This window comes from Sprattus sprattus (assembly GCF_963457725.1).
Source record: "Sprattus sprattus genome assembly, chromosome: 19".
Classification (NCBI taxonomy): Eukaryota; Metazoa; Chordata; class Actinopteri; order Clupeiformes; family Clupeidae; genus Sprattus; species Sprattus sprattus.
The window spans coordinates 21,519,599-21,544,598 of NC_137917.1; the positions used below are offsets into that span (position 1 = coordinate 21,519,599).

A 25,000-nucleotide genomic window follows, 5' to 3' on the forward strand; every position below is an offset into this window, starting at 1 on the left:
ATCCATCGCTAAACTGTTCAACCTACACCACAGAGCTGGCTATCCATCCCCTTGCTTCAGTCAAATCCATCCATTTCTTAACCTAGCTTTCTAGCTCTCATTGATCTAGTCATTAATCCGTGCATCCTTGCACCCATCCATCCATCCGTCTTTTTATTGGTCCCAGGACTCAACTAGTCTATCCATCTGCGCATCCACTAATTGACTCGTTCTTCCATCCATCTTGTAGCCAGTTGTTAAGCCTTTGTGGCCTAGCCTTTGTAAACTCCCCTAATGACAAAAGCTAAAAAGGTCTTGAGAAGTCAATGCAAAATCAATATCACAGTGAGTGTAACTATCTACCGATAAAAGAAACACAATGTGCATTTGATCAGCCTGTCTGAGGCAGCAATAAGAAATACAGCACACACAGGATCTTCATCCCCAGATAAAGTGGTGAAACTCCAAAATCATGTTATTCTGCCCGTGGCAGATCAAACAGCAACAGCGTTCATCCCAACAGCCACTGTCAAGTAAATACACTCTTTTGTCACATTATATTACATGTGACCAGCATGTCACATTCCCTTTAGTCAAATGAGATTAGATACAAATGAGATCAAATCCAATCACTTTACATTACACATTACACTAATCTTTTACAATGTATTCAACAATGTGTTTGACCATGAGGGGAGACGACTTGCATGCCATAGATACAATGAAGCAGAAATGTAGAGCAATGTGATGCTTATCAAACTTTAATACAGAGCCTGGTAGCAGATGGACCCGAGCCCCAAAAAAGTCTTTGCCCCTTTGCGGAGGGAAGTAGCATGAACTCGAATGAGGCAGACAGGAAATTGGGTTAGGGGGTTAATATGCAGCGGAGCTGATTTCCTTCCTGCTTCTCTGCGTGTTTCTTTTTTTTTTTATATATCACAGCCCAAGGGGTCCAATTAAAGTGACCCTGAGCTGACCGCATTTGACTGATCTTTCACCAGCTCGCGTTCAGCGCTCACATTACCACCGCCTGCTGTGTGAGTGTGTGTGTGTGTGTGTGTGTGTGTATGTCTATTTGAGTGTGTGTGTGAGAGTGTGTTTAAACGTACGTGCTTGTGTATGTGAGTGTGTGCATAGCCTTGACTGTATGTGTGTGTGTGGATGTGTGTATGTGTGTGTGTACAAGTATGAGTGTGTGTGTGTGTGTGGGTTGGTAAAATAACCTCAATTTGCATTCAGCCGGGGCAAGAATCTGTGTGAATCTGTGTTCAGAGCAGGTCTATAACGATCACAAAATGCTGCTAAAACCCTCTCAAAGAAACAGCTTGGTGGAGGAAAGGCCTCGCTGGTTGCTAATGCTCCACTGCGCTCCACTGTGAGTTCAGCTCAACCCGCTCGTCTTCAGGCCAGTCTCTGCTCGTAGCGTCTGTCTGGAGAGGCCACCTTTCCACCTCTACGTCTCTCCAATTCATCTCATCCAGGTCAAGGGAAAGGCCTTGAAGTCCTGTGTCTGCCTCTGTCTACGACAAGCACTCCTCCACTCCCATATAAACATCAATGCAAGGTCAAGAGGAGCTCCAGCACCAAGCAGCAGAGAGATCGCAAGCATCACTAGCCTCGGGAGGTCAAGCCACAGAATAATGAGATCTTCATCTCGCGCCCTGGTTACCAAGCATTTGCTTACACACTCGTTTGTGTCAGTCACCCCCTCCTTCACTGCCCTCGTTTTGATGAAATCTGGTCAGATTCAGTGGGCATGAAGGTCAGCATCATATTATCGTCTTGAGCAAATAGTGCTATGTTCTATGGTGTAGTAGTCTACTGTACTGTGAGTTTATCTGTGGAAGAATATGCTGAGGCTGGATGAGGGCAGATGATTGATTGTGAAAACGCAACTTATTCCGAGATTTTGCAATCGGAAGACAAGGCGCCAAACGGATTCTTTATTGAAAGGCTCTAAGCTTCCAACAGAAGATGCTCCATGGATGATCGTGCAGTATGAATGGTACGTTTATCTTTTTAAAAGTAATTAGGTCAATCCCACCTTTCTATTGTTTGGTTGACCCCTACGGCCAATTAGATCTAATCCCGCTATCTGACTTTCACTCAATCAGAGCGTTTTACCTGTTTGGCACCACGCCCATTTTCTGGGATGTTTGTGGCAGAATCAACCCCCCTTACTTAAAGTCTTTCTCTCGACTGTTTAAATAACGGCATTCATATCCCATAAGTTCATCCATGTTCACCAACTATAGAAATATTCCTACAAGACCCTACTCACCTCCTCACAGATCTTCAGGTCCACAGACTTGCCATCACTGCGGACGCAGTCCAGCATTCTGGTCTTGAGTCCCACGCCACACACAGCGTTTGGGCTTAGCTGGCAGGTGCTCCAGTCTGAAAGAATGCATTTGCGTGCACACACACACACACACACACACACATACGAACAGGCACACACGCAGGCACACACACACGCACTCACACGCACGCAAGCATGCACACACACACACACGCACACACACACGCACACGCAGACACATTTGCTTATCAATCATGGCTTGATGGCATAATCCAAAATCAGTCCTATCCAACAGCACCTAAAACTGCACAACCCCAAAATACCCTAAACACACAGCTCCTATTTAACCACCCCTCTCACTCACCCGTAACCAGACACACTCGAGCAGTGAGAAGTGACTGCTTTTTTTGTGTAGGGTGTTGGTCGCAGTAAACAGCCTGCCGAGGGCTACCGGAGCTGACGTGCAGCAAAGAGACATACGAGGCCAAGCCCAGGCGACGGTCCGGGGCCACATCGCACTGCACTAGAGCACAGCATCTCCTTTAAGTGCCAGACTGGGACAGCGATATTATTTATCTGCCTGGAGGGCCTTTTGACAAAGTCGAGCGACTGCTTTGAGAGCGCGATGGCAGCAAGAAAGACCCAGACCCATCATGAAGTTTCATGCTCCCACAGGGAGGGATAGATGGAGAGAGAGAGAGAGAGAGAGAGAGAGAGATAGAGAGGGATAGATGAAGAGAGAGAGAGAGACAGCGGAGGAGCCAAACATTAAAAATGCTTTTTTTCCCTACCATATAACAATGTCTACAAGCGCATAAAGTCTGTGAGTGTATGTGTGTGTGTGTGTGTGTGTGTGTGTGTGTGTGTGTGTGTCTGTGTGTGTGTGTGTGTGTGTGTGAGAAAGAGTGTGTGTGTGTGTGTGTGTCTGTGTGAGAGAGTGTGCGTTTGACTGTGGCTGTGTGGGTGTGTGTGTGTGAGTGTGCGTTTGTGTGTGTGTGTGTGTGTGTGTGTGTGCGGTCTGAAAGGCTGGAACGCTTTGGGTGCGTTTGCGTTGGTGTGTGAGAGTGTGCGTTTGTGTTTGTGTGTGTGTATGTGTGTGTGTGCGGTGCTTTGGGAAGCACACTGCTGGAAGAGGCCGAGGATGAAAAGTAACGAGTGCCGAGAGCTCTCTGTGAAGTTGCTGAGGACGCAATCTCCTGCAAGTCTCGGGTCAATTTCGGCCCTGTGAGTACTTTGCAAGTAGATTTGCGCAACGAAGAAAACACAATTTAGCAGGCCGGTCAACACACTGAGAGCGCTTCCATGAATGACTGATTGGACAGCAGATGGAGGGGGCCAACGTGCACGAGGACTAGAGTTATTTGAGGAGAAAAGGCAATAAATTGCACTTAAAGGTTGTGCCCCTACCAGTTCAAGTCTGGTTCTCTCAAATTCTCTCACTGAATGTGTCTACATGTGTCTGTGTGTGTGAATGTGTCTGTGTCTGTGTCTGTGTGTGTGTGTGTGTGTGTGTGTGTGTGTGTGTGTGTGTGTCTGTGTGTGTGTCTGAGTGTGTCTGTGTGAGAAAGAGAGAATGAGAGAGAGGAGCCACTATTTTGAACACATATATCCCTTTTAACACCTGTTTTGGCAACACTACACCGTTTCATGGCAACCAATGCCTCAAAATCATATTATTTGCTCCGAACTACAACATCCAGACTCTTTGAGAGCATCCAGGAAGACTCTTTCTTGAACATCCAGGCAGACTGTTCTAGAACAATCAGGCAGACTATTCTCAAGATTCACATATCACATTCACGTATCACACGCTATCTATTCTACAGTAATGCCACTCCGTATCACACACACACCATCTATTCTACAGTAATGCCACTCCGTATCACACACACCATCTATTCTACAGTAATGCCACTCCGTATCACACACACACCATCTATTCTACAGTAATGCCACTCCGTATCACACACACACCATCTATTCTACAGTAATGCCACTCCGTATCACACACACACCATCTATTCTACAGTAATGCCACTCCGTATCACACACACACCATCTATTCTACAGTAATGCCACTCCATATCACACACCTTTTACAGATCTCCAGTAATGCCACTCAGTATCACACACACACCATCTACAGTAATGCTACCATCAGTGAGGAGATCCTTACCTCTTGTGTAACAGCTCTCCTGCAGGTTCTCCCAACTAACTACAACTTAGCACTGTGGTTTCCCTCCAGCCATTCACCCCTCTGTATGCTGCATGACCCTCCTCAACATCTGGAGTCAGTAGCCCATATCATGACCTGCTGTAGCTCTCTTATTGTTTATTATATTGTCAGACATGACAGACTTGTGGACCTGATAGCTGCACAGATCCCACGCACAGAGAATGAGTAGATGCATAAGCATACTACTGTCCAATCTGAAGGTTTTAATTATTCTGCAGACACCTTCTATGGCATTGCAAACACACCAGACATTACTATTCACTATTTATCAGAATTCCATAAAAGTTAAAATGTTTGACATATCATGTGCATTCAATCTGTTTTTTTTGGAAGAATCATACTTTGCAATGAAATCTAAAAAAAACTATCTTACTGCCATTGAGACTCTAGAATACAAATGTCAGTTGACTGTCCTAGTTTATGGCAGCTTAGGTCATGTTGTGATGTTCCTCTACCCTTGAACTGTAAAACCCATAATGAACTGTGTGTGTGTGTGTGTATGTGAGAGTGTGTGTGTATGTGAGAGTGTGTGTGTGTGGGTGTGTGTGTGGGTGTGTGTGTGTGTGTGTGATGTCTCCTCTACCCTTGAACTGTAAAACCATAATGAACTGTAGAACTGCTTGCATTTCTTGGACTATTCATAAAAAGTGATTCCTGATGAAACAATATAGCTAGTATACATAGTATGTTTGCAGGGTGCATAAGAATGTACTACTCACCAGTGACGTTGTACGTGTAATGGTAGCAGTTCTTGTTGAGAAGGCAAACCTCCGTCTCCAGGCTGTCTGGACACTCCTTCCCCCTGCTGGGCTGCCTGATGGCGTACGCTGTCCGAATCCTGTCCATCCTGCCGTCACAGGGCTGCAACACAGGCAGAGAAGCCACTGCGTCACACGCACATCACAGGGCTTGCCTTCGCACACCAACACACACACTTGCTTTCACACACACACACACACACACACACACACACACATTCAAACACTTGCCTTCACACACATACACATACTAGACACTCACACTCACACACACAAACTTGCTTTCACACACATACACACTCACACATGCACACACTTGCTTTCACACACATGAACACTCACATACACACACACATGCTCTCAACTGCTGACGTCAATCGGCAGAACCACGGAGGGGGGGGGGGTAAATAACGTTGAGCACAGCAAGCGATAAGAAGGAGAGATAATGTGCAGAGAGATCAGAGACATGTATGCTGGAGTCGTGCTGGAGTCGTGCGTCAGTACCATCTCGGCTTCTTTACTGTGGATCCCTGGCTTCTCTGAGATCCCAAAGGCTAGCTGTCTATTGGGCCTTGTGTATTCCCTTTCATAAAACACCCCACTACCCTCCCCCACCCCCAAGCCCCACTCCCACCCCCACCCCCAGCCCAAAATGACATTAAATGAGGGCGAGCATCTTGGCATCATCAAACACAAACACACACACACACACACACACACACACACACACACACACACACACACACACACACACACACACACACACACACACACACATACTGCTGCATGGCAGAAGCAGCCCAGCAGGCTCTCTGAGGAGTCTCATGTTTGACTTTACATACACACTGGCTGCAGCGTGGCAAGGGAGCCCTGTGTTTTTCAATAACTAACTCTCTCTCTATCTCTCTTTCTCTCTCTCTCTCTCTCTCTCATTCCCTTCTTCCTCCACGTTCACTATCCCCATTCCTCTCCCTTCCATTAGCCACACTCGGCATCTTCCCCTTCCGCTCTTCCATCCCTAACCCTTCTCCCCTTTCCATTGTTCCCTCTTTTTTTCCCTCCCTATCTCCGTCCCTCCATCTCCCCTCCATCTTCCTCTTCATCTCCTCCATCACTCCCACCCATCATGAATAACACATCGGCGCGCCCTGCAGGTGCGACTGCAGCTTCACGGTGGGATTTAAATTGGTGGGGAAGTCAGCGTGTCAGCCCCTCAAAGTGAATAGTGTGTGATTAATAATGACTCGCGCTGGAGGGCAAAAGCTAGACAGCGAACGAAAGAGAGAGAGAAAAAAAAGAGAAAGACAAAAGGAGACAGAGACGGACACAGAGAGAGAGAGGAGGTGAAGTCACAGTCGCCCCCTGAAATATCTTTTCTTGTTTTCTTGCCGGTGTTAAGTCGGCTGCGGTTTACGCTCCCTTATTGTCCTGGTGTGTGTGTGTGTGTGTGTGTGTGTGTGTGTGAGGGGGAGGGAGTGCTTGCCCAGCCTAACATCTGTTTTCATATACACTCCTAGCCCACCCACACCCCCAATTCATTTTCTATCCCTGCTTAGTGAAAAGCAGCGCAGACAGACAAGAAAAAAGAACAGAATTGCTCTTGATTAGCCACTTGTGTTCCCAAAAATATCACTGATGAAAGGGACTGTCTAAATTCTGAAAATGTTCATAATTAAGATCAAGATGAACTATTTATATTTCCTGGCGAGACTGCAATCCTATTTTTCGTTGCAATGGACTTCACACACACACACGTGCGTACACAAAAAGAGCTGTTTGAATAAGGGGTCAGGTGGCAGCAGGTGCATCTTCAGTCAGTGAGACAAGCGTGTGTCGCTAAAACAAAACTGAGACACACTTATAGAGATTACACCAAAGGCAGGAGCCAAAAATGAACAAAATATTTGGAGAACATGAGGATCTAACGAAAGAAAACTGATATTCACTGCATTCACTCAAGGCTTCAGTTTCTCAAGACAAAGACTAACCATCTGAAAACAGAACAGCTTTGTTTAAAAATGTTTACAAAATTAGCCAGAGAAGAACGCTTCTGAGGTTAGGCCTTAGGGAGTTACCAGTTCCTTTAACTGGGCGAGGTGTATGGTAGGAAAGGGAACGCTGTGGACTAACACATACAACCCCACACATAGAAGAAGAATTACTGTAGAATGAACCGCTAGAATTACGAGTGACCTCACACCAGGTGAAAGTCAACTAGCCTAGCAAAAAAAGGTGAAAGTCGAGCAAAACGGAACTAAACTCAAAAGTACCCTATTAAGGAGGGCAAAAGATAAGACGATAACACCAGACATTATTGTTATATTCACCCAAAGCTTCCGTTTCTCAGGACAAACAACAACGATACAATTTCTTCTACAAAAAGAAAACAAAACCTTACAAGTCTGAGATAAAAGCTCCCGAGGTGGTCTGACGTAACTTAGATCTCAGTGAGTTACCAGTCCCCCCCCCCCCTTTTAACCAGGTAAGCCATTTCACAGGTGAGGCCACGCCAGCCTGTTTGCCCCCTTACCATGTTGCAGGGGCTCCAGGGGGTCCAGTCGGACAGGACGCAGTCCTCTGGGCAGGGCAGCCGGCCCTCCCTCGTGCCCAGGGGCATCTCCTCCGGGTCACACAGGTAGTCCTCCACCGGGTCAGAAGGCCCGTCCACTGTGTTCAGCATACACCTGACGGAGAGGTGGGAGAGGATGGAGTCAGACATACACCTGATGGAGCGGTGGGAGTCAAGAGTCAGACCAGACTACAAACAAATCTCAGCCTTAACTCCCCCTCTGCCGTTATACACCAACAACTTTAAAAATGCAACAGAATGTCTATCAATATTTAAGCACTGGCAGGTCGAATATTCTTCCTCTAAAGTGTGTCTGTGTCAGCCGTCCTCCTCTGGGGCATTTATGTTGTCTGTCATGCAGCCTGTGAAGGTCCATTTCCTGCAGGGTGTTGAGGCAGTGGTAGTCCCTGTGGCTGTGTTAGTGTTGTATATTATGTGTAATATATGTTTAAGCACATTGAGAGTCAGTTCACCAGGTCAAATTCCTTGTTTGTTCTTACTTACTTGGCCAACAAAATCTGATTCTGATTGTGGCTGTGTTAGTGTTGACCATTTCCTGCAGGGTGTTATGGGAATTGTAGTCCCTGTGGTTGTGTTAGTGTTGACTCTGTACCTGACTTTCCTGGTCTGGACTCCCTCTCCACAGTTCTCCTTCAGGTCCACATTGCTGACCTTCCACACGCTCCAGGGCTCCGCCACCCAGGTGTACTGACTGCAGTCGCTCACACACGGGACCACCTCATAGACCTACAACCAGCCGTGCACGCACACACATGAAAACACACACATGAAAACACACACATGAAAACACATACACACACACACACATAGACATTCACGCACACACACACACACACACACACATGAAAACACACACACACACACACATAGACATTCACACACACACAGACACAAACACACTCAAGCACACACAGACACACATACAAACATTCACAAACACACGTATGTATACACACATCAATGAACAGACGTAGACATACATGCACATACAGAAAACACACACACACACACACACACACACACACACACATAAACACACATTCATATACAATCACATCCACACAATTAAACACACACACACACACACACACATGCACGCACGCACACACACAAATCATTACAGAGAGCATACTTCATAGTGAGCAAATAATTACAGAAATTCCCCGTACAGCGCAATGGCAATTTACAAAATCAGTTGCTTATCAGCAGATTATCTCCTGATGGCTAAATCAAGCGCTGTGCCTGTGAAGTGCTTCACTGTGAAAACGGCAGGCTCTTACCTGGGCCTGGGAGTAGGAAGCAGCCATAACAGACACGAAACATGGACGGACGCAAAAGACAGAAAGAAACAAACAGTGAGTAAACACAGCAAATAAATCAGACATATTTTCTGGCTGGTTTTTAAACCTGGCTGCTTAGTTGTACACAACACACAGTGCAAAGTCCAGAGTGATCATCAGAGGTGTAGTCCAGGGTATACGCAGGTATACGGAGTATACCCACTTATTTTTCAGTTAGCATTGAGTATACCCACTTCTCAAAACAGGGCGTTTATCCTGTGCTGTATGGGCTGCTTAAATAAAATTAAGAGTATACCCACTTCTCCAAGGACCACTACACCACTGGTGTTCATGGTACGTTAGCGACAGCTAAACAGGCCAGGGTCCACTCTGAAGTGTCTAGAGCTCTAAAGCACCTGGTCACATCGACTGCTAAGAGCATGAGAGTTTCCTGCTTAAATAAATATTTCAAAGCGCAACAGACCAACATGACCTCAATCTCCAGTGACACTAATCTGTTTTATAAATAGAGTGGGGTAGAGTTACAACGAGAGAGAGAGAGAAAGAGAGAGTATCTGTTTTTTAAGCAAATGAAGACCATTTGTTTAGAGAGAGAGAGAGAAAGAGAGAGTATCAGTTTTTTAAGCGAATGCAGACCATTTGTTAAGCAAATAAAAACTCCCAGAAATGATCTTGAGGCAGGAGCTTTTTTGGGTCTGGCTGGTCCCTATTTTTATCATCCCAGTTGTCCTGCCCTGCGGTAGGCAGGTGGGTGGGGGGGCGGTCGGAGATGAGAAACATTCCAGAACAATCTACGGTCCGTCCCCTGGGACTCGCTGAGGTGTTCACTCTCATCTCTAGTCAATCCCTCCTCGCTAAGGGATAATTACCAGGGACACGCTGCATGGAGGAACACAAAGAACCGGGGAAAATTGCTCCATTTATGGATGAGTTATACTTCAAAGTGCAATTTGGGCATCAAATAGAGCTTAATGGGAGCTGAAAAATACATGTCTGAGCGATAGCTAAAGTGTCTGGTGGTGTTGCACTGGGCGCTGATGAGAAGTGGTGTGTTTTTTCCCCCAGTGCGCTCACCTGGTTGATGTGGTCCAGTTTGGGACATGGCCGTCCGCCGTTGTAGGGCTTCTCGCGCAGCCACTTGGAGCGAACTTTGACCCCGCTGCCGCACGACTTGCTGCAGCGTGACCAGTTGGACCACTCGCTCAATTTGCAGTCAGACGGACAGGGGATGATACAGGCCTCCTCGATGTAGCCTACGTGAAGAGAAGAGATAGACTGTTACACACACACACACTCACACACACAGATATGTACACACACACACACACACATTTATGTACACACACAAAGACATGTACACACATAAACACACACACACACACACACACACACACACACACACACAAAGATATGTACACACATACACACACACACACACACACACCCACCCACACACACACAGATATGTACACACACAAAGACATGTTCACACATACACACACACACGCACACACCCACACACACAGAGATATGTACACACACAAAGACATGTAAACACATACACACACACACACACACACACACACACACACACACACACACACACACACAGATATGTACACACACAAAGACATGTTCACACATACACACACACACACACACCCCCACACACACAGATATGTACACACAAAAACTTGTACACAAATACACACAGACGCAGATATGTACACACACAAACATGCACACACAAAGACATGTACACACATACACACACACACAAACACACACACACACATTTCAGTTAAATGTTCAAGGCCCAGAACACTGTTTACACCCAAATGCCTGTCATTTCCTCACACTTAAAGGAACTACCAGACGCCTTTGGAGATACATCCGTCTCCCATCTGGCTGAAGTGAAATCTCGTGTTCAAACCCAAACACACCCAGCGCTTTCTGGGTCATCATTGAGAGAAGGAAAGGGGCTGAATTTATCGCCTCTGTAGAACACCAGGCTGCTGCCATTTTAAATGCCAAATAAAGTTTGCCACAACTTAAAGTTGGCTTGAAGGGTAAAATGAGGTCGTACAGATGCTTTTTTTGCAGTATGATACACATTAACAAAGATTATAAGATTCTAATGTTTTTTTCCCCTCTTCTCTCTCTTTCCAGAAAGCTTCGGCAAACCATCTGAAGCCTAGCTGATGTCATTTTAATGCTGAAGCATATGGCTGTTGGTTGGCGCAAGCTCTCACATTTTCAGACGTATCTCACATTAAAGGGGGTGGTCGCGCGCCAGCGACGAGACACGTCCCCCAGACAAGCAACAGTAACTGAAAAATTCAGAGCCATTAAGTGGCCAGCACTGGTGTGATGGAAGAGAGAGCCAGCCGGCCGGCACGGTCCCCTAGTCCAGCCTGTCTCCCTGCTTCAGCTGTTGATGCTGTGTTAGTGCGTGTGTTGGGCACGTGTGGGGCACGTGTTTCTGCTTCAGCTGCTGGTGTTGTGTTAGCGTGTGTCCCTGCTTCAGCTGCTGGTGTTGTGTTAGTGTGTGTTTCTGCTTCAGCTGCTGGTGTTGTGTTAGTGTGTGTTTCTGCTTCAGCTGCTGGTGTTGTGTTAGTGTGTGTCCCTGCTTCAGCTGCTGATGGTGTGTTAGTGTGTGTCCCTGCTTCAGCTGCTGTTGGTGTGTAAGTGTGTCTCTCTGCTTCAGCTGCTGGTGTTGTGTTAGTGTGTGTCCCTGCTTCAGCTGCTGATGGTGTGTTAGTGTGTGTCCCTGCTTCAGCTGCTGGTGTTGTGTTAGTGTGTGTTTCTGCTTCAGCTGCTGATGGTGTGTTAGTGTGTGTCCCTGCTTCAGCTGCTGGTGTTGTGTTAGTGTGTGTCCCTGCTTCAGCTGCTGATGGTGTGTTAGTGTGTGTCCCTGCTTCAGCTGCTGTTGGTGTGTAAGTGTGTCTCTCTGCTTCAGCTGCTGGTGTTGTGTTAGTGTGTGTGGCACGTCTCCTGATGGTGTGTTAGTGTGTGTGGGGCACGTCTCCTGGTGTTGTGTTAGTGTGTGTGGGGCACGTCTCCTGATGGTGTGTTAGTGTGTGTGGGGCACGTCTCCTGATGGTGTGTTAGTGTGTGTGGGGCATGTCTCCTGATGGTGTGTTAGTGTGTGGGGCACGTCTCCTGATGGTGTGTTAGTGTGTGTGGGGCACGTCTCCTGATGGTGTGTTAGTGTGTGTGGGGCACGTCTCCTGTTGGTGTGTGAGTGTGTGTGGGGCACGTCTCCTGATGGTGTGTTAGTGTGTGTGGGCCTCTCCATGATGAAAGTGGCCCAGGCGACTGCATGGCAGCACAGCGGAGAGGGAAGTCACTGGCAATCATGCCAGATACCCCCTTACAGCACAGCTGGGAGGAGGAAGAGGAGGAGTGAGTCTGTATGTGTGTGTGTGTGTATGTGTGTGTGTGTGTGTGTGTGTGTGTGTGTGTGTGTGTGTATGTGTGTGTGTGTGGGGGGGGGTTCTCTGTGGTGCCCTCTCATTCCTCCCAGCCAGGATCAATCTAACAAGGCACCCCCCCGACCAGTCGCCCCCTCCTGCGCACACACACCCCCTATGGACACCACACACACACACACACACATTCACACACACACCACACACACACACACACACACACACACACACACACACACACACACACACACACACACCCCCTATGGACACCACAGCCGGCCCGACAGGCTCCCCCGCTGACTGCCAGAGAGACAGAGAGCCCCTGTGCCTCCTGACGGCCCTGCTGTGTACATGCCTCACAGTGGAGGCCGACACTCTCCACTTACTCACACACACACACACACGTGCGCACGCGCACAGACACACACACACACACACACACACACACACATGCTCGCCCTTGCAGTGAGGGTCCTAGGCCCCTACCCCTCTCAAAACCGCTCTCCATCCATCAGCTCCCTGCAGCCAGAGCCAACTGTTCCCATCTGATCATCCACACCACATAAACCCTCTCTCTCTATCTCAAACACACACACACACACACACACAAACAAACACAGAATCAAACACACACCGCCCCATGCTTGTGAAGTTCACAGACCTTTGCAAACAGGGCGGCTGTGCGTGTCCTGGAGCTCCCTCCTCCCCACCCCCCGACCCTGACCCCCCCCTCCAGCCTCCACTGCTGATGCCCCCCCCCCCCTCTGCTGGCGCATTTCCCCACACTGACCCCATTACTTCAACACCACCCACCTCCTGTCAAAGCAGAGCAGCACCCACCCCGGGCGCCTCCACGCGGAGACGGAACGCGAAGGGTGGGGGCAGGGATGAGGGCGTGGGGGTTAACATGGGGGTGGCAGACACAGAGGAGTGAGTAATTCCTGGGCACGTGACCGGCAGGCCTCTGTCTGTTTTACGGTCTGTCTGTTTGTCTGTTTTTCGGTCTGTCTGCCTGTCTGTTTTTCTGTCTGTCTGTCTGTCTGTCTGTCTGTCTGTCTGTCTGTCTGTCTGTCTGTCTGTCTGTCTGTCTGCCTGCCTGCCTGCCTGCCTGCCTGCCTGCCTGTCTGTCTGTCTGTCTGTCTGTCTGTCTGTCTGTCTGTCTGTCTGTCTGTCTGTCTGCCCGTCTCTCTCTCTCTGCCCCTCAGTGGTGAGACGGTCTCAGCTTTAGTGAGAAAGTCTCAGCTTTAATGAGACGTAATCACTGGACACTCACTGCCTTATCGAGTGAGCCCCTCCAGGGCCCTAGCAATCAATATTAGCATTAATGACTTCTCTTAATGATTCATGATATTTAAAGCAACCCTAATGGCTGTGAGGTGATTAAACGTGACTTTGGTGTGTAACACTGTCTTACTCAGTTTGTAAAACAAAGTGCTCTTTCTATCCCTCTATCCCTCTATCCCTCTCTCTCTCTCTCTCTCTCTCTCTTTCTCTCTCTCTCTCTCTCTCTCTATCTATCCCTCTCTCTCTCTCTCTCTCTCTCTCGCTCTCTCTTTCTCTCTCTCTCTCTCTCTCTCTCTCTCTATCCCTCTCTCTCTATCCCTCTATCCCTCTATCCCTCTCTCTCTCTCTCTCTCTCTCTCGCTCTCTCTTTCTCTCTCTCTCTCTCTCTCTCTCTCTCTATCCCTCTCTCTCTATCCCTCTATCCCTCTCTCTCTCTCTCTCTCTCTCTCGCTCTCTCTTTCTCTCTCTCAGACATCCTACATGCTCACAACATCTCCTTCATCCTCCGCTTCCTTTCGGATAGCCAGAGGAATGTTAAAAGAGCAAAAGAGAAAGAAGAAAAGGAAGAACAAAAAAAATAAAAACCCCTGAAAGAAAACATCGAAGACAACGAAATGCAAAAGAAGGCTGCCAAGCCCTCAAAGCCAGCTTTGGCACATCCATCCAAGGAGCTCGGACCGCATTCTTCTCGAAAAGAAAAGCCGAGAAGAAAAGAGATGAGATAGAGGTGCGTTTTACATACGCTCGGAGCGATGCAGGCCTGTTGTGTTTACCCCGTTCGCCTTGATGTCAGTGGTGAAGGGGGGGGGGGGGGGAGATAAGAGCATTGGCTGCTGGTTTCTACTGTAGCCTCAGGCAATGTGTCAGACAGGGCTCCCTATTAAGATGAACTATTGAGATTAACCCAGACGATGGACGAGGAAGACAGGGACAGAGAAAGAGAGAGGGAGGAGATAGAGAGAGAGAGAGAGGAGATAGAGAAAGAGAGAGAGGAGATAGAGGGAGAGAGAGAGAGGAGGAGAACAGAAAATGAAAGTGATTGCAAGAGAGGAGAAGAGAGACGAGAGAAGATGAGGGACAGAGAGGGGCAGATATAGTGTGTGTAGGAGGGATTGGGGGAAGAGAGGCATAGATATAGTGTGTGTAGGAGGGATGGGGGGAACAGAGAGGGGCAGATATAGTGTGTGTAGGAGAGATGGGGGGAAGAGAGGGAGGAGTTGAGGGAAAGCTTGCGAACATGAGAGGGAGAGAGGGATGAAAGAGCAGGAGAGCGACAGGAAAACCTATGAGTTGAGAAGGAAGCAGAGGAAAGAAGGAGAGGGGGATTATAGAGGGAGAGGAGGGAGGGGGGGGGAAACCAGCGAGGGGAATGCAGCTGATGACACGCCAACAGTGACACACAGCCAAGCCCTGCTCCTCTACAGCCACCCAGTGCACCACACACACACACACACACACACACACACACACACACACAGCCAAGCCTTGCTCCTCGACAGCCACCCACCGCTAACCTAACTTACACACACACACACACACACACAAACACACACACACACACACACACACACACACACACACACACACACAGCCAAGCCTTGCTCCTCGACAGCCACCCACCGCTAACCTAACTTACACACACACACACACACACACACACACACACACACACACACACACACACACACACACACACACACAGAAACACAGAATCAAACACACGCCACACACCACACGCCTGACTCACACAGCCTATGCAGCAGGCCACCCAAGCGTTCAGCTCTCAGCACTCACTGTACTCATCTCAGAAGATGACATGTATGTGCCTAATACACCCTCCTCAACTAGCTAATTCTGTAACTTACCTCAGGAAAAATAGCAATATGACAATGGAACAGCACAAACAACATGAATATTTTAGAGATTGTGACTTGTCGTCGCACTTCAAAGAAAGGAAAGCTCTACTGAAAAAAACACCTGGTGTTCCGAGGAAATGGCAAGACTTTCTGAAGAGCAAATGTATCCTGAACAACAGAGAGATAATTAACCTACAGTAGAAAGTGTTTTAACCTGGACGTGCTTCAGAAACGTGGGCACTTGAAGAGGCAAGTACACACACTTTAAAAAGCAAGTACACACACATTAAGAATGCAAACATACACTATTCACTGCTGTCTCAAGCTCTCTCTCCTCATCTTCTAGTATCGTTTAGTACACACACATAAAACATGCAGACATAACTGTGTGACTCAAAGCATTTAGCCGTGATTAACGTCACATTCCATTAGACCAGGGTCTTGTGCTTAATGATGAAGGGATTTGAGGGGTACGAGATCAGCCCCCGTTGGGACGGGGTGGGGAGTGTGGGGGGTGTGGGGGGGTGGGGTGGGTGAAAAACAGCAAGTTCTCTTCTGAAGCTCAAGCTCAACAGGAGATTAGGACGAAAGGGTGAAGTGAAAGAGAGCGACAGAGAGAGAGAGAGAAAGAGAGAGAGAGAGAGAAAATGAGGAATGCCTCATCCTTGCTGCACAATATGTGACTTCCTGCCATAAACGGAGGGACGCCCCATAAATGAATTTAATTCATGTATGTTCATGTTCATGTTTGTTGTTGTTGTAAATCCCTTGATGATGATTATTCTGTATTTGTACTATTCTTCCCACTTCTCCCTTTCCCCTTTTGATGTACCTTGGGTATAGATACAGTATATGTATTGTTTATATAATCACATTATACACCCAACCCAAATGCTTTGGCAATACTGTAGAACGTTATGGTCATGCCAATAAAGCTTCTTTTGAATTTGAATTTGAATTTGAGAGCGAGATAGAGAGAGAAACAGAGAGAGAGAGAGAGAGCAAGAGAGAAAAACAGAGAGAGAGAGAGAGAAACAGAGGTAGAGAGTGAGAGAGAGAGAGAGAGAGAGAGAGAGAGAGAGAGAGAAACAGCGCAACTAAGAGGGATGGAGCAAAATGTAGACAGATAATGAATGAGAGATGAATGAGAGAGAGAGTAAATGAGAATGATGGATACAGTAACAAAGTGATGGAGAGCACGATGGAGAGAGAGAAAAGACAGGGGCTGAGAAAACAAAGCGGAGTGACAAAGAGCAAAAGCAAACAGAGATGGATGCAATGATGAATGGATAGACAGTGAACGGAGATTGACAGAAAGACGAAAGACAAAAGCATGTAGAAAAGAGACATCAGAGAATGACAAAGAGCAGGAGAGAGAGAGTGACACACAGAGGGAGATGAATACAAGAGAGATGAAGAGAGACCCACCATGGCTGTTGCAGCGCGCCGTCTCCACAAGCCGGTTGTTTTGGTCATAGCACGCCATGGCCTGGTAGCGGTAGCCCTGCCCGCACTCCCGAACCTCGGCCGCGGCTGTCTTCACACCCGGCACGGCTTCCGGACGGACCTCGGACAGGATGCAGTCGGACCAGTTCCCCACGGGCTGGGCGTTGTACTTGTCACACGGGCAGTACTGGGTCTCGCTCAGCGGGAACTGCTGGCTGTTCTTACACTTGTCCCTCTTCTTGCTTTTGCCTGATGATGCAAGAGGCAGAAACTCGAGGGGTAAATAGGGACAGTAACAAAGACTGGGTCGTGACGATCAAAACATTTCGTTTTTGTCTTCTCTTGAGTTTATCATCACTACTTCAACCACTGCTAAAAGAAGCATCTAAACAGTCAAGATTTAACATGGAAAAAAATGTATCATTTTTTAATTTCATTCCAAAAAATTAGAGCATTTGGGTATTGCAAAAAGATAACAGTGAAGATGGAATCATTTGAACACATAAACATTTAGGTCACGGTCTAAGCTTGAGCACTTTTCATTTAACACTGTAAATATGCACCTGCAGACCATGAGCTGACAGTACCATCCTGAAGCTCATTCGCTAATGCCAAGGGTATTGCGCTATTTTCAGGCCAGGCAGAGATAAGCACCAAGACAATCAATCAAGCAATCAAGATTAATCAATTTGATCAATATCAAGCCGCCTGTGAGGATGCTACAGGTGGCAAATGGCCTGAGGATTGGAAGAGCCATGAGCACACTATCGGCGATCATCTTATCAGCAAGTACTTCAATACATAACAAAGCACATTATGTAAGAAGCTGAAACAAAATGACCACAATTAAAGCCCGGGGCTACAGCTGTAACAGCTCCACAACACCACCATGTTTCCATTAGTCTGTACATGCTTTTTTTCCTTGCAGTGTTTTTACGATACAGGCATACAGCCAGCAGTGCTTGTGGTCCCTTAACAATAAGCCTATTGTCTTAGCTTTCATAGTATTCTACACCACACCGCACTACACTCTACCAGCTTAAAGCCCTTTGTCAGTTGGTCTCAAAGCAATTTTCTGCCTGGGAGGATTCTTTTCCAACGGTAAGTTCTTGAAGAGTCGACCTATCTCTGCCTTGAAGGAGTCTTTGCGAACAACGAGCTCTTCCTGTGAACAAAAAACTTAACCCATGAAGCTTGTTGACCATTGAGGGTTATTGTAAGTGGATTTACAGTTATCTTTCTCTCTCTCTTCCTCTCTCTCTCTCTCTGACTCTCTCCTTCCCTCTCTCTCTCTCTCTCTCTCTCTCTATATATCTGTGTGACATCATCAGCATACAGGAACTAAAGAGAAGTCTCCTTACCCACAAGTGCCCTCCTGCGAGTCCGGACGCCCACACAGTCGAAGTCACAGGGCGAGAACTTGGACCACTGGGTGAGCTGGCAATCGTCCTGGCAGGGCAGCTGGCAAAGCTGGTTGATGGGGGGCATGGTGCTGGCCAGCTTCAGACACTGGCCGATGTCCGCCACAGAGCCATCCAGCTGCCGACAAGATACCGCTGCAGGCCCAAGGCAAAAAAAGGCAAAGACAGAGGCATTAACTGGATTGGAACAACAGAGAGAGCGAGAGAGAGAGAGAGAGAGAGAGAGAGAGAGAGAGAGAGAGAGAGAGAGAGAGAGAGAGAGAGAGAGAGAGAAATGGCCTGAAGGTGCAAAAGAGACCAATCCTATGGATGATTGTGTGGAAAAGATCAGATATTCCTTATTAGAACAGAAGGTACGTGTCCAAAAATATATAATTTTTGATATTCATGAGTCATTCTTACAAATGAGATTCATTTGGGTATTGCGAAAAAGATTTCCACTGGTCTGTCAAATTGAAAGAAGCCTCCAAATCTCCTAAACATGTACAAAAATTAATGTAAAAATATGCACCACTCCTGACAAGGCAAGACCAACGATGTCCACTAGGACGTCTTCTAGCGGCCGTGTACAGTAGTACACTGACTTACACTCTACAGCTGGGGCCAGTGAGGGTGACCTTGAAGGCCAAGCCTGTAGCGTTAATGCACTGTACCCGAGAAGCCCCTAACTGTCTCTCACGCGGGGACAGGCATGTCAGGGTGCTGTGTGATGGACAGTGGCTGCCGGGCAGCAGCAATGTCACGGGTCATAAACTCACAACAGCAAAGCCGTCATCACCCTTCCAGTCACCATTTATCAGTCATAGCCGAGCCCAGGACAATGGGTGGGCCTGTGATAATACAGTATGACCTTTTGGGCGACACTGGAAGGTTCTGCTACCACTGTCTCCACTGTCCACATTGTGGGTGAAACTGATACTATTGTGAACACAAATTTCAATTTGAGAAACCAAATGTATCTGAGAAACAGGTTCACCTTCGATGACTGCATCGCAATGTATTATATTGGAGAACATGTGGTACCTAAAGTCTTTGAATGGAATCTTGGAACCGTGAATGGCTTCAACCTCGAGAATCTGTAAAGTTACAAAGGGAGTGGAAATACAATACCTTTGGGAGGCCAAGTTTAATACTTTCCCCAAAAAAGTAATTCTGAAGGTGGGACACTTTGAGTCAGGGGCGGAGTGGCCATCGGGAGCACCGGGATTTTTCCCGGTCGGCCGGTCGGCCAATAATCTATCGAGAACCAGCCTGCAGACCGGCCTTCGCAGCCGTCGTGTCAAATTCATGAGCGGCCCATCGAGATTGCATGTACGTCATATCATGGTCCCGTGAAAATCTCTAAGTTCTCCAAGAGTTGTGCGAAGCAGCAGTCCAACCACTATTTATAGCACTATTTGTCTCTGTACATCACACCTATGGTGTGTGTCAAACTCACTCCCATAATCCAACCTTCTGATTTTTGTTTAGCCTCCTATATTGATGTAATTCTTTTTTATTCAGACGCTCCATTACTTTCATGACCACAAATATAAATTGGCCAGCGATTTAATTAGTTTTTTTGTTGAATGTAGAATGGTCGGAGCAAATTGCCTCATGGGAAATGCGTATCGTTCTGCCTTTATCAAGTGAACCTAGGGAGATAAATTAGCGGCTATCAGGGAGAGAGAGCAGGTGAAGCGGACCTGATGGAGGGACATAAGAGAAAGGAGAAAGGAGGGGGCAAAAAGGCCAGACTGAAAAAGAGGCGGATGCTGGAGGAAAGTGCATCAAAATGTACAAGAATTACGGATTTATTCAACCAGCCGTCAACTAAATGCGAGTGAGTTGACAGGACACATTGTTGCGAATTAGCATAACATTTGAGCCAATAGGGGACGCGATTTGTTCCGTATTTCCATAAATGTACATATACAAATACACTGTTACTGTCACTGTCATGTCTGTCACCCACACATCAACACTAAATCTAACAATAATGATCAAAAGCCGCTCGTTTGTTTGTGTAGTTGATATGGGAGGTGGAGGGGATGCGGGTTGGGCCAGTTTTGGGCACGTTGTGGGCCAGTGGTGGGCCGGTGCAGTCAGAATTGTCCCGGTGGATTTTTGTGTCCCACTCCGCCCCTGCTTTGAGTTCTCTATTCAGGTAAGTTAGCAGATCCTGAAAGAGTTTGAAACTGTAAATGCCATAGTCCAGAAAACAATTACATTTTAGATAGAGCTCACTGCACTGTCTAACCAAGCATCTACACTTTGAAAATATAATACATTTTTTTAGCCTCTGCAATACAGCACAGGTCTGATGAAAGCTCCTCTCATCATGACTTTACAAGAACAGCTATTCATAGATGTATATGAGTGCTATTTATTTGATTTAACTGAAATTTTGCTGAAACTGACTTATGCATTGGAATGTTTTGCATTGTAATGTATTGTAATTAATGTGTTGATATAATATACAGCATATGTTTAAAAATAACACTCAAATTGCTGGAGGAGGAAAGCAACATGTGTTACACGTGACGAGATACTTTATAATTAAATAAGCAAACATCTGAAGGCTCAACAGATATTAGACCTCAGGCTGTGTTCCTGAGGCCATTTTGTCTCTAAGTCATTTATTACCCACACAGCTAGCAGTCTACATGATTATCCCTTACAACATAATAGAAGTACTGGGGGGAAAAAATGCTTCCGTAAGTACTAGCCATGTTCCATTGCAGATGTGAGTTTTTGGCTTAGTGTTGTAGAAGCTACTACATGTAATGCAAGGATCTGAGTGAAAACATTTCTACTTCTCCTTGTGACACACAGCATAAGGGAGTTTTCTAATAGATGTCTATGTGGCCCATCAGGAATGTGCTATCTTTAAAATGTGTTTTACACATGTTGTGTGCATCAGAGAGAATTCCAAATATTCAGTTTTGGGGGACAACAGTCATACTAGGCAACTCGAGGTATGTTTAGAGCATCTGACTATGGCCAAAAACCTTGGCCTGCAGATGGCACAGACTTTATCTTTAGTGTTGTTGTCCCCACTATACCCTTCCTAATACGGTTTGCTTCCCAATCTGGAGCTACTGTGTACAATCGTGTGGGTGATTTATGCCTCTTAAGTGGTAACACTCGGAAAAGCGCCACGAGAGGGTCGTCAGAAGAGACACACAGGCCATCACAGAGCCATCGCAGAGACACACTGGACATCACAGAGCCACCGCTCTGAGTTATGGGCCACAAACTGGGACGGGCCGGGACCGACCGGGCTGAGATGGGACAGAGTGTATGTGTGTGTGTGTGTGTGTGTGTGTGTGTGTGTGTGAGTGTTTGTGTGTGTGTGTGTGTGTGTGAGAGGTCGTCAGAAGAGACACACTGGACATCACAGAGCCATCACAGAAGCAGTGAGCGGAGACATCTTGAAAGACACAGAAACTCTCCAATGAACATTTACATCTGATGGACGAGAAGACTTCAAAATCTAGCCTGCGGAGCAACTCTCGTATTTATTTCACATCTGTTTTACGTTAATCGATAACGCCTTCAAGATTTTACTTCTGTGTCGACTGAAGTCAAGTCTTTTGTCTGTGGTAACAGACATCTTTATTTTTCAGTGTAGTTCCGTTAAGAAACCCAATGCAATGAAAAACACCAGAATCCAACACAGGGAAAATGTACGTAAAGAAGAGGGGCTCACATCTGGTCTGAAGTCCCGATCCACAGGCCTCCTGAGCTCCTGGACTCTCCTGGCGAACCGACCACGGGACCAACTGACACCGCCGCCACTTGTGCGTTTTCCATCTTACAATAACAATTAGAGAGTAAGCCTGTTAGCGGGATCTATAAACACAGTCACTGTGATGACAATTATGAGAATATAGTTTTGCAGATAATGTGTTTTTCCAAGGTGATTACAGTAAGAAGTGAGTATTGAGATTTTTTTCAATAATGGATAATTCCCAGTTCATACCTTCCTGCTGAATGACTAAGTGTGAGTGGAAGTGACACAATGCTTGCCCTTTACTGAAGATATCACTGGAGTGAAATTCTGTGCAAATCAGTTTATCTGAATGCTCAAGTTCTGACATCTGACATTTAGATTTGAATATATTGAAAAAAAAAAGCAAAGTAAAAACTCTCGTCAGATAATACGTCAGATAATAACAGGCCTAACAACGATTCGCTACACTGAAAACCCACATAGTCCTTTCCTCCTGTGTGTGCTATACCTGTAGCCTGGGCAGACGCCCGGCGCGTCGCATTCGGTCTCCTCGTACAGCACCTCAGGACACTCCTGGCCTCCGTTGGAGGGCATCTGGATGACCATGCGTCTCCGTGACTGCTTGGGTTTCTGGGGCGCTGCACCTGCAACGTTGGGTAAGAAATAGCGCTCTAACAATGCCATTATGTATCGCTGAATTGTGTTTCTATTTTTCACAATATGGTATCAATACATTATATCGATATTATATCAACATTTATGTGATCTCTTGTTTCATAATGTAATTATTTATTTATATGCGTATTCACTGTGCGTTTCTGTAGACCATTAATATTAATGAAGTACCTACTTAATGCCTGTAGATTCCTCTACCAATGAAATGACATGCTCTTCATTATAAGGGCTATCATATTTAAGTTGCCATTCATTTCTTCTTCTAAGGGCAAGGTACGTTTATTTACAAAGATGCCGAACTGTTTCTTCTAGAGTGCTTGATCAATTGAATGAAATTGCAGCTTTGCAAATTATAAAGTCTTTTTTTTTGTAAATGTGAAGAAATGAATTACTATCAATACTATCATGATACTTTTGTGATACAGTGATGCATTGTATCATGACATACACATCATACATGATCACGATGTGCATCATCTTATAGGGGATAGTCAGCCCGAGCAAGAAATGTAAACACTGCAGTGGACAGGTAATGGCTGGAGGCCAGGGGGATGCAATTAGTCAGGTGGCGATGTACCCCCTTACCTGCTGCACCAATGGTGGCCGTGTAATTTACGATTGGTTCTTTCTTTACCCAGACATTGTTAATCAGCTGATATGAGCACACATTCATTTCAAGGTTCACCAGTAACCCTCTCATTCGAATCAATTAAACAAAAGCAGTTTATTCGAATTCGGCTGGAATAGATTTCTAATCAGAAGCATGACCAAGACTGAAAAAATTATAATATATATATATGTGGGCCTACTGCCGCAGCAGATTTATATATATATCATTGCCGTGCCAGAGGTCATCAAACAGGAGCAATGATGATTTCATGCCATAAATCAGGATAATGTATTCAACAGTGCCCTCCAGTATGATAAGATTAGATGCTGTGTGTGACTGGATCTTTTACACAGAATGAGAAGAAGACTTGTCTTTAAGAGAGAGACAGGCTTTAGCTATTTCTTGAGCGATTCCACAATTATTTCCATTCAATTTAGGCATGATATGCCACAGTAATAAGAGAATTGCGAAAAAAAGAGGACAGAGTAAAATAACATAATGAAAAAAAACAGATTCATTTTTCTGAAAAAGGTGTATATGATTAATGCTATATCACTCATTGCATTAAAATGTGCCCTTTACTGTGGAGGTGCTTCGGCTGTACCTGGTTCACAGGAGGGGGTGCACACAGACCAGTCGCTGAACGGAGTGACCAGGCAGTCCCTCTTGCACGGGAGCAGGCAAGGTCTCACTGCCTCAGGCCGTGGTCCCTCTGGGCACCTGTGTTACACGCAGAAACACACACACATAATGATACACACATACACACACACACACACACACACACACACACATAATGATACACACATACACACACACACACATAATGATACACACATACACACACACACACACACACACACACACACACACACACACACACACACACACACATAATGATACACACATACACACACACACACATAATGATACACACATACACACACACACACACACACACATAATGATACACACATACACACACACACACACACACACATAATGATACACACATGGACCTGTTGTGTCCAGGTGGCGTTGGAGATGCCATCATTATAAACTGGTAGCTGGAGTGACAACATCAATACACACCACACACCCACACACAGATACACACCCACACACAGATACACACACACACACACACACCGCACGCGCGCACACACACACACATAATGATACACACATGTACCCACACACAGATAGACACAGTTATGTGCGCATATGCTAAACCTATTTTTACAACTCTCACACCACAGCTATCAGGACGACCAGATAACCATCATACACTTATCAGATCAGAAATGCTTTCATCTAAAGTGTATACTCCTCCAGCAACAGCGATATAAGCTCCGTTAGTCAACAAGGGCTCTGGGGTTAAAGACATGTCACAGAG

At 46.3% G+C, this 25,000-nt stretch overlaps 1 protein-coding gene across 1 annotated transcript in view; it reads right to left on the reverse strand.

The window, feature by feature from the left end:
- thsd7ab (thrombospondin, type I, domain containing 7Ab) overlaps positions 1-25,000 on the reverse strand; it is a gene marked incomplete at both ends in the record, with an annotated part of 102,298 nt that overhangs the window by 10,650 nt on the left and 66,648 nt on the right. Inside the window, 10 exons of the mRNA XM_080858426.1 lie at positions 2,261-2,376; positions 5,237-5,378; positions 7,806-7,959; positions 8,458-8,591; positions 10,241-10,419; positions 17,166-17,432; positions 18,545-18,739; positions 22,296-22,399; positions 22,828-22,963; positions 24,209-24,324. Coding sequence (XP_080714552.1) covers positions 2,261-2,376; positions 5,237-5,378; positions 7,806-7,959; positions 8,458-8,591; positions 10,241-10,419; positions 17,166-17,432; positions 18,545-18,739; positions 22,296-22,399; positions 22,828-22,963; positions 24,209-24,324 — 1,543 coding nt within the window. The remainder of the gene's footprint in view (positions 1-2,260; positions 2,377-5,236; positions 5,379-7,805; positions 7,960-8,457; positions 8,592-10,240; positions 10,420-17,165; positions 17,433-18,544; positions 18,740-22,295; positions 22,400-22,827; positions 22,964-24,208; positions 24,325-25,000) is intronic.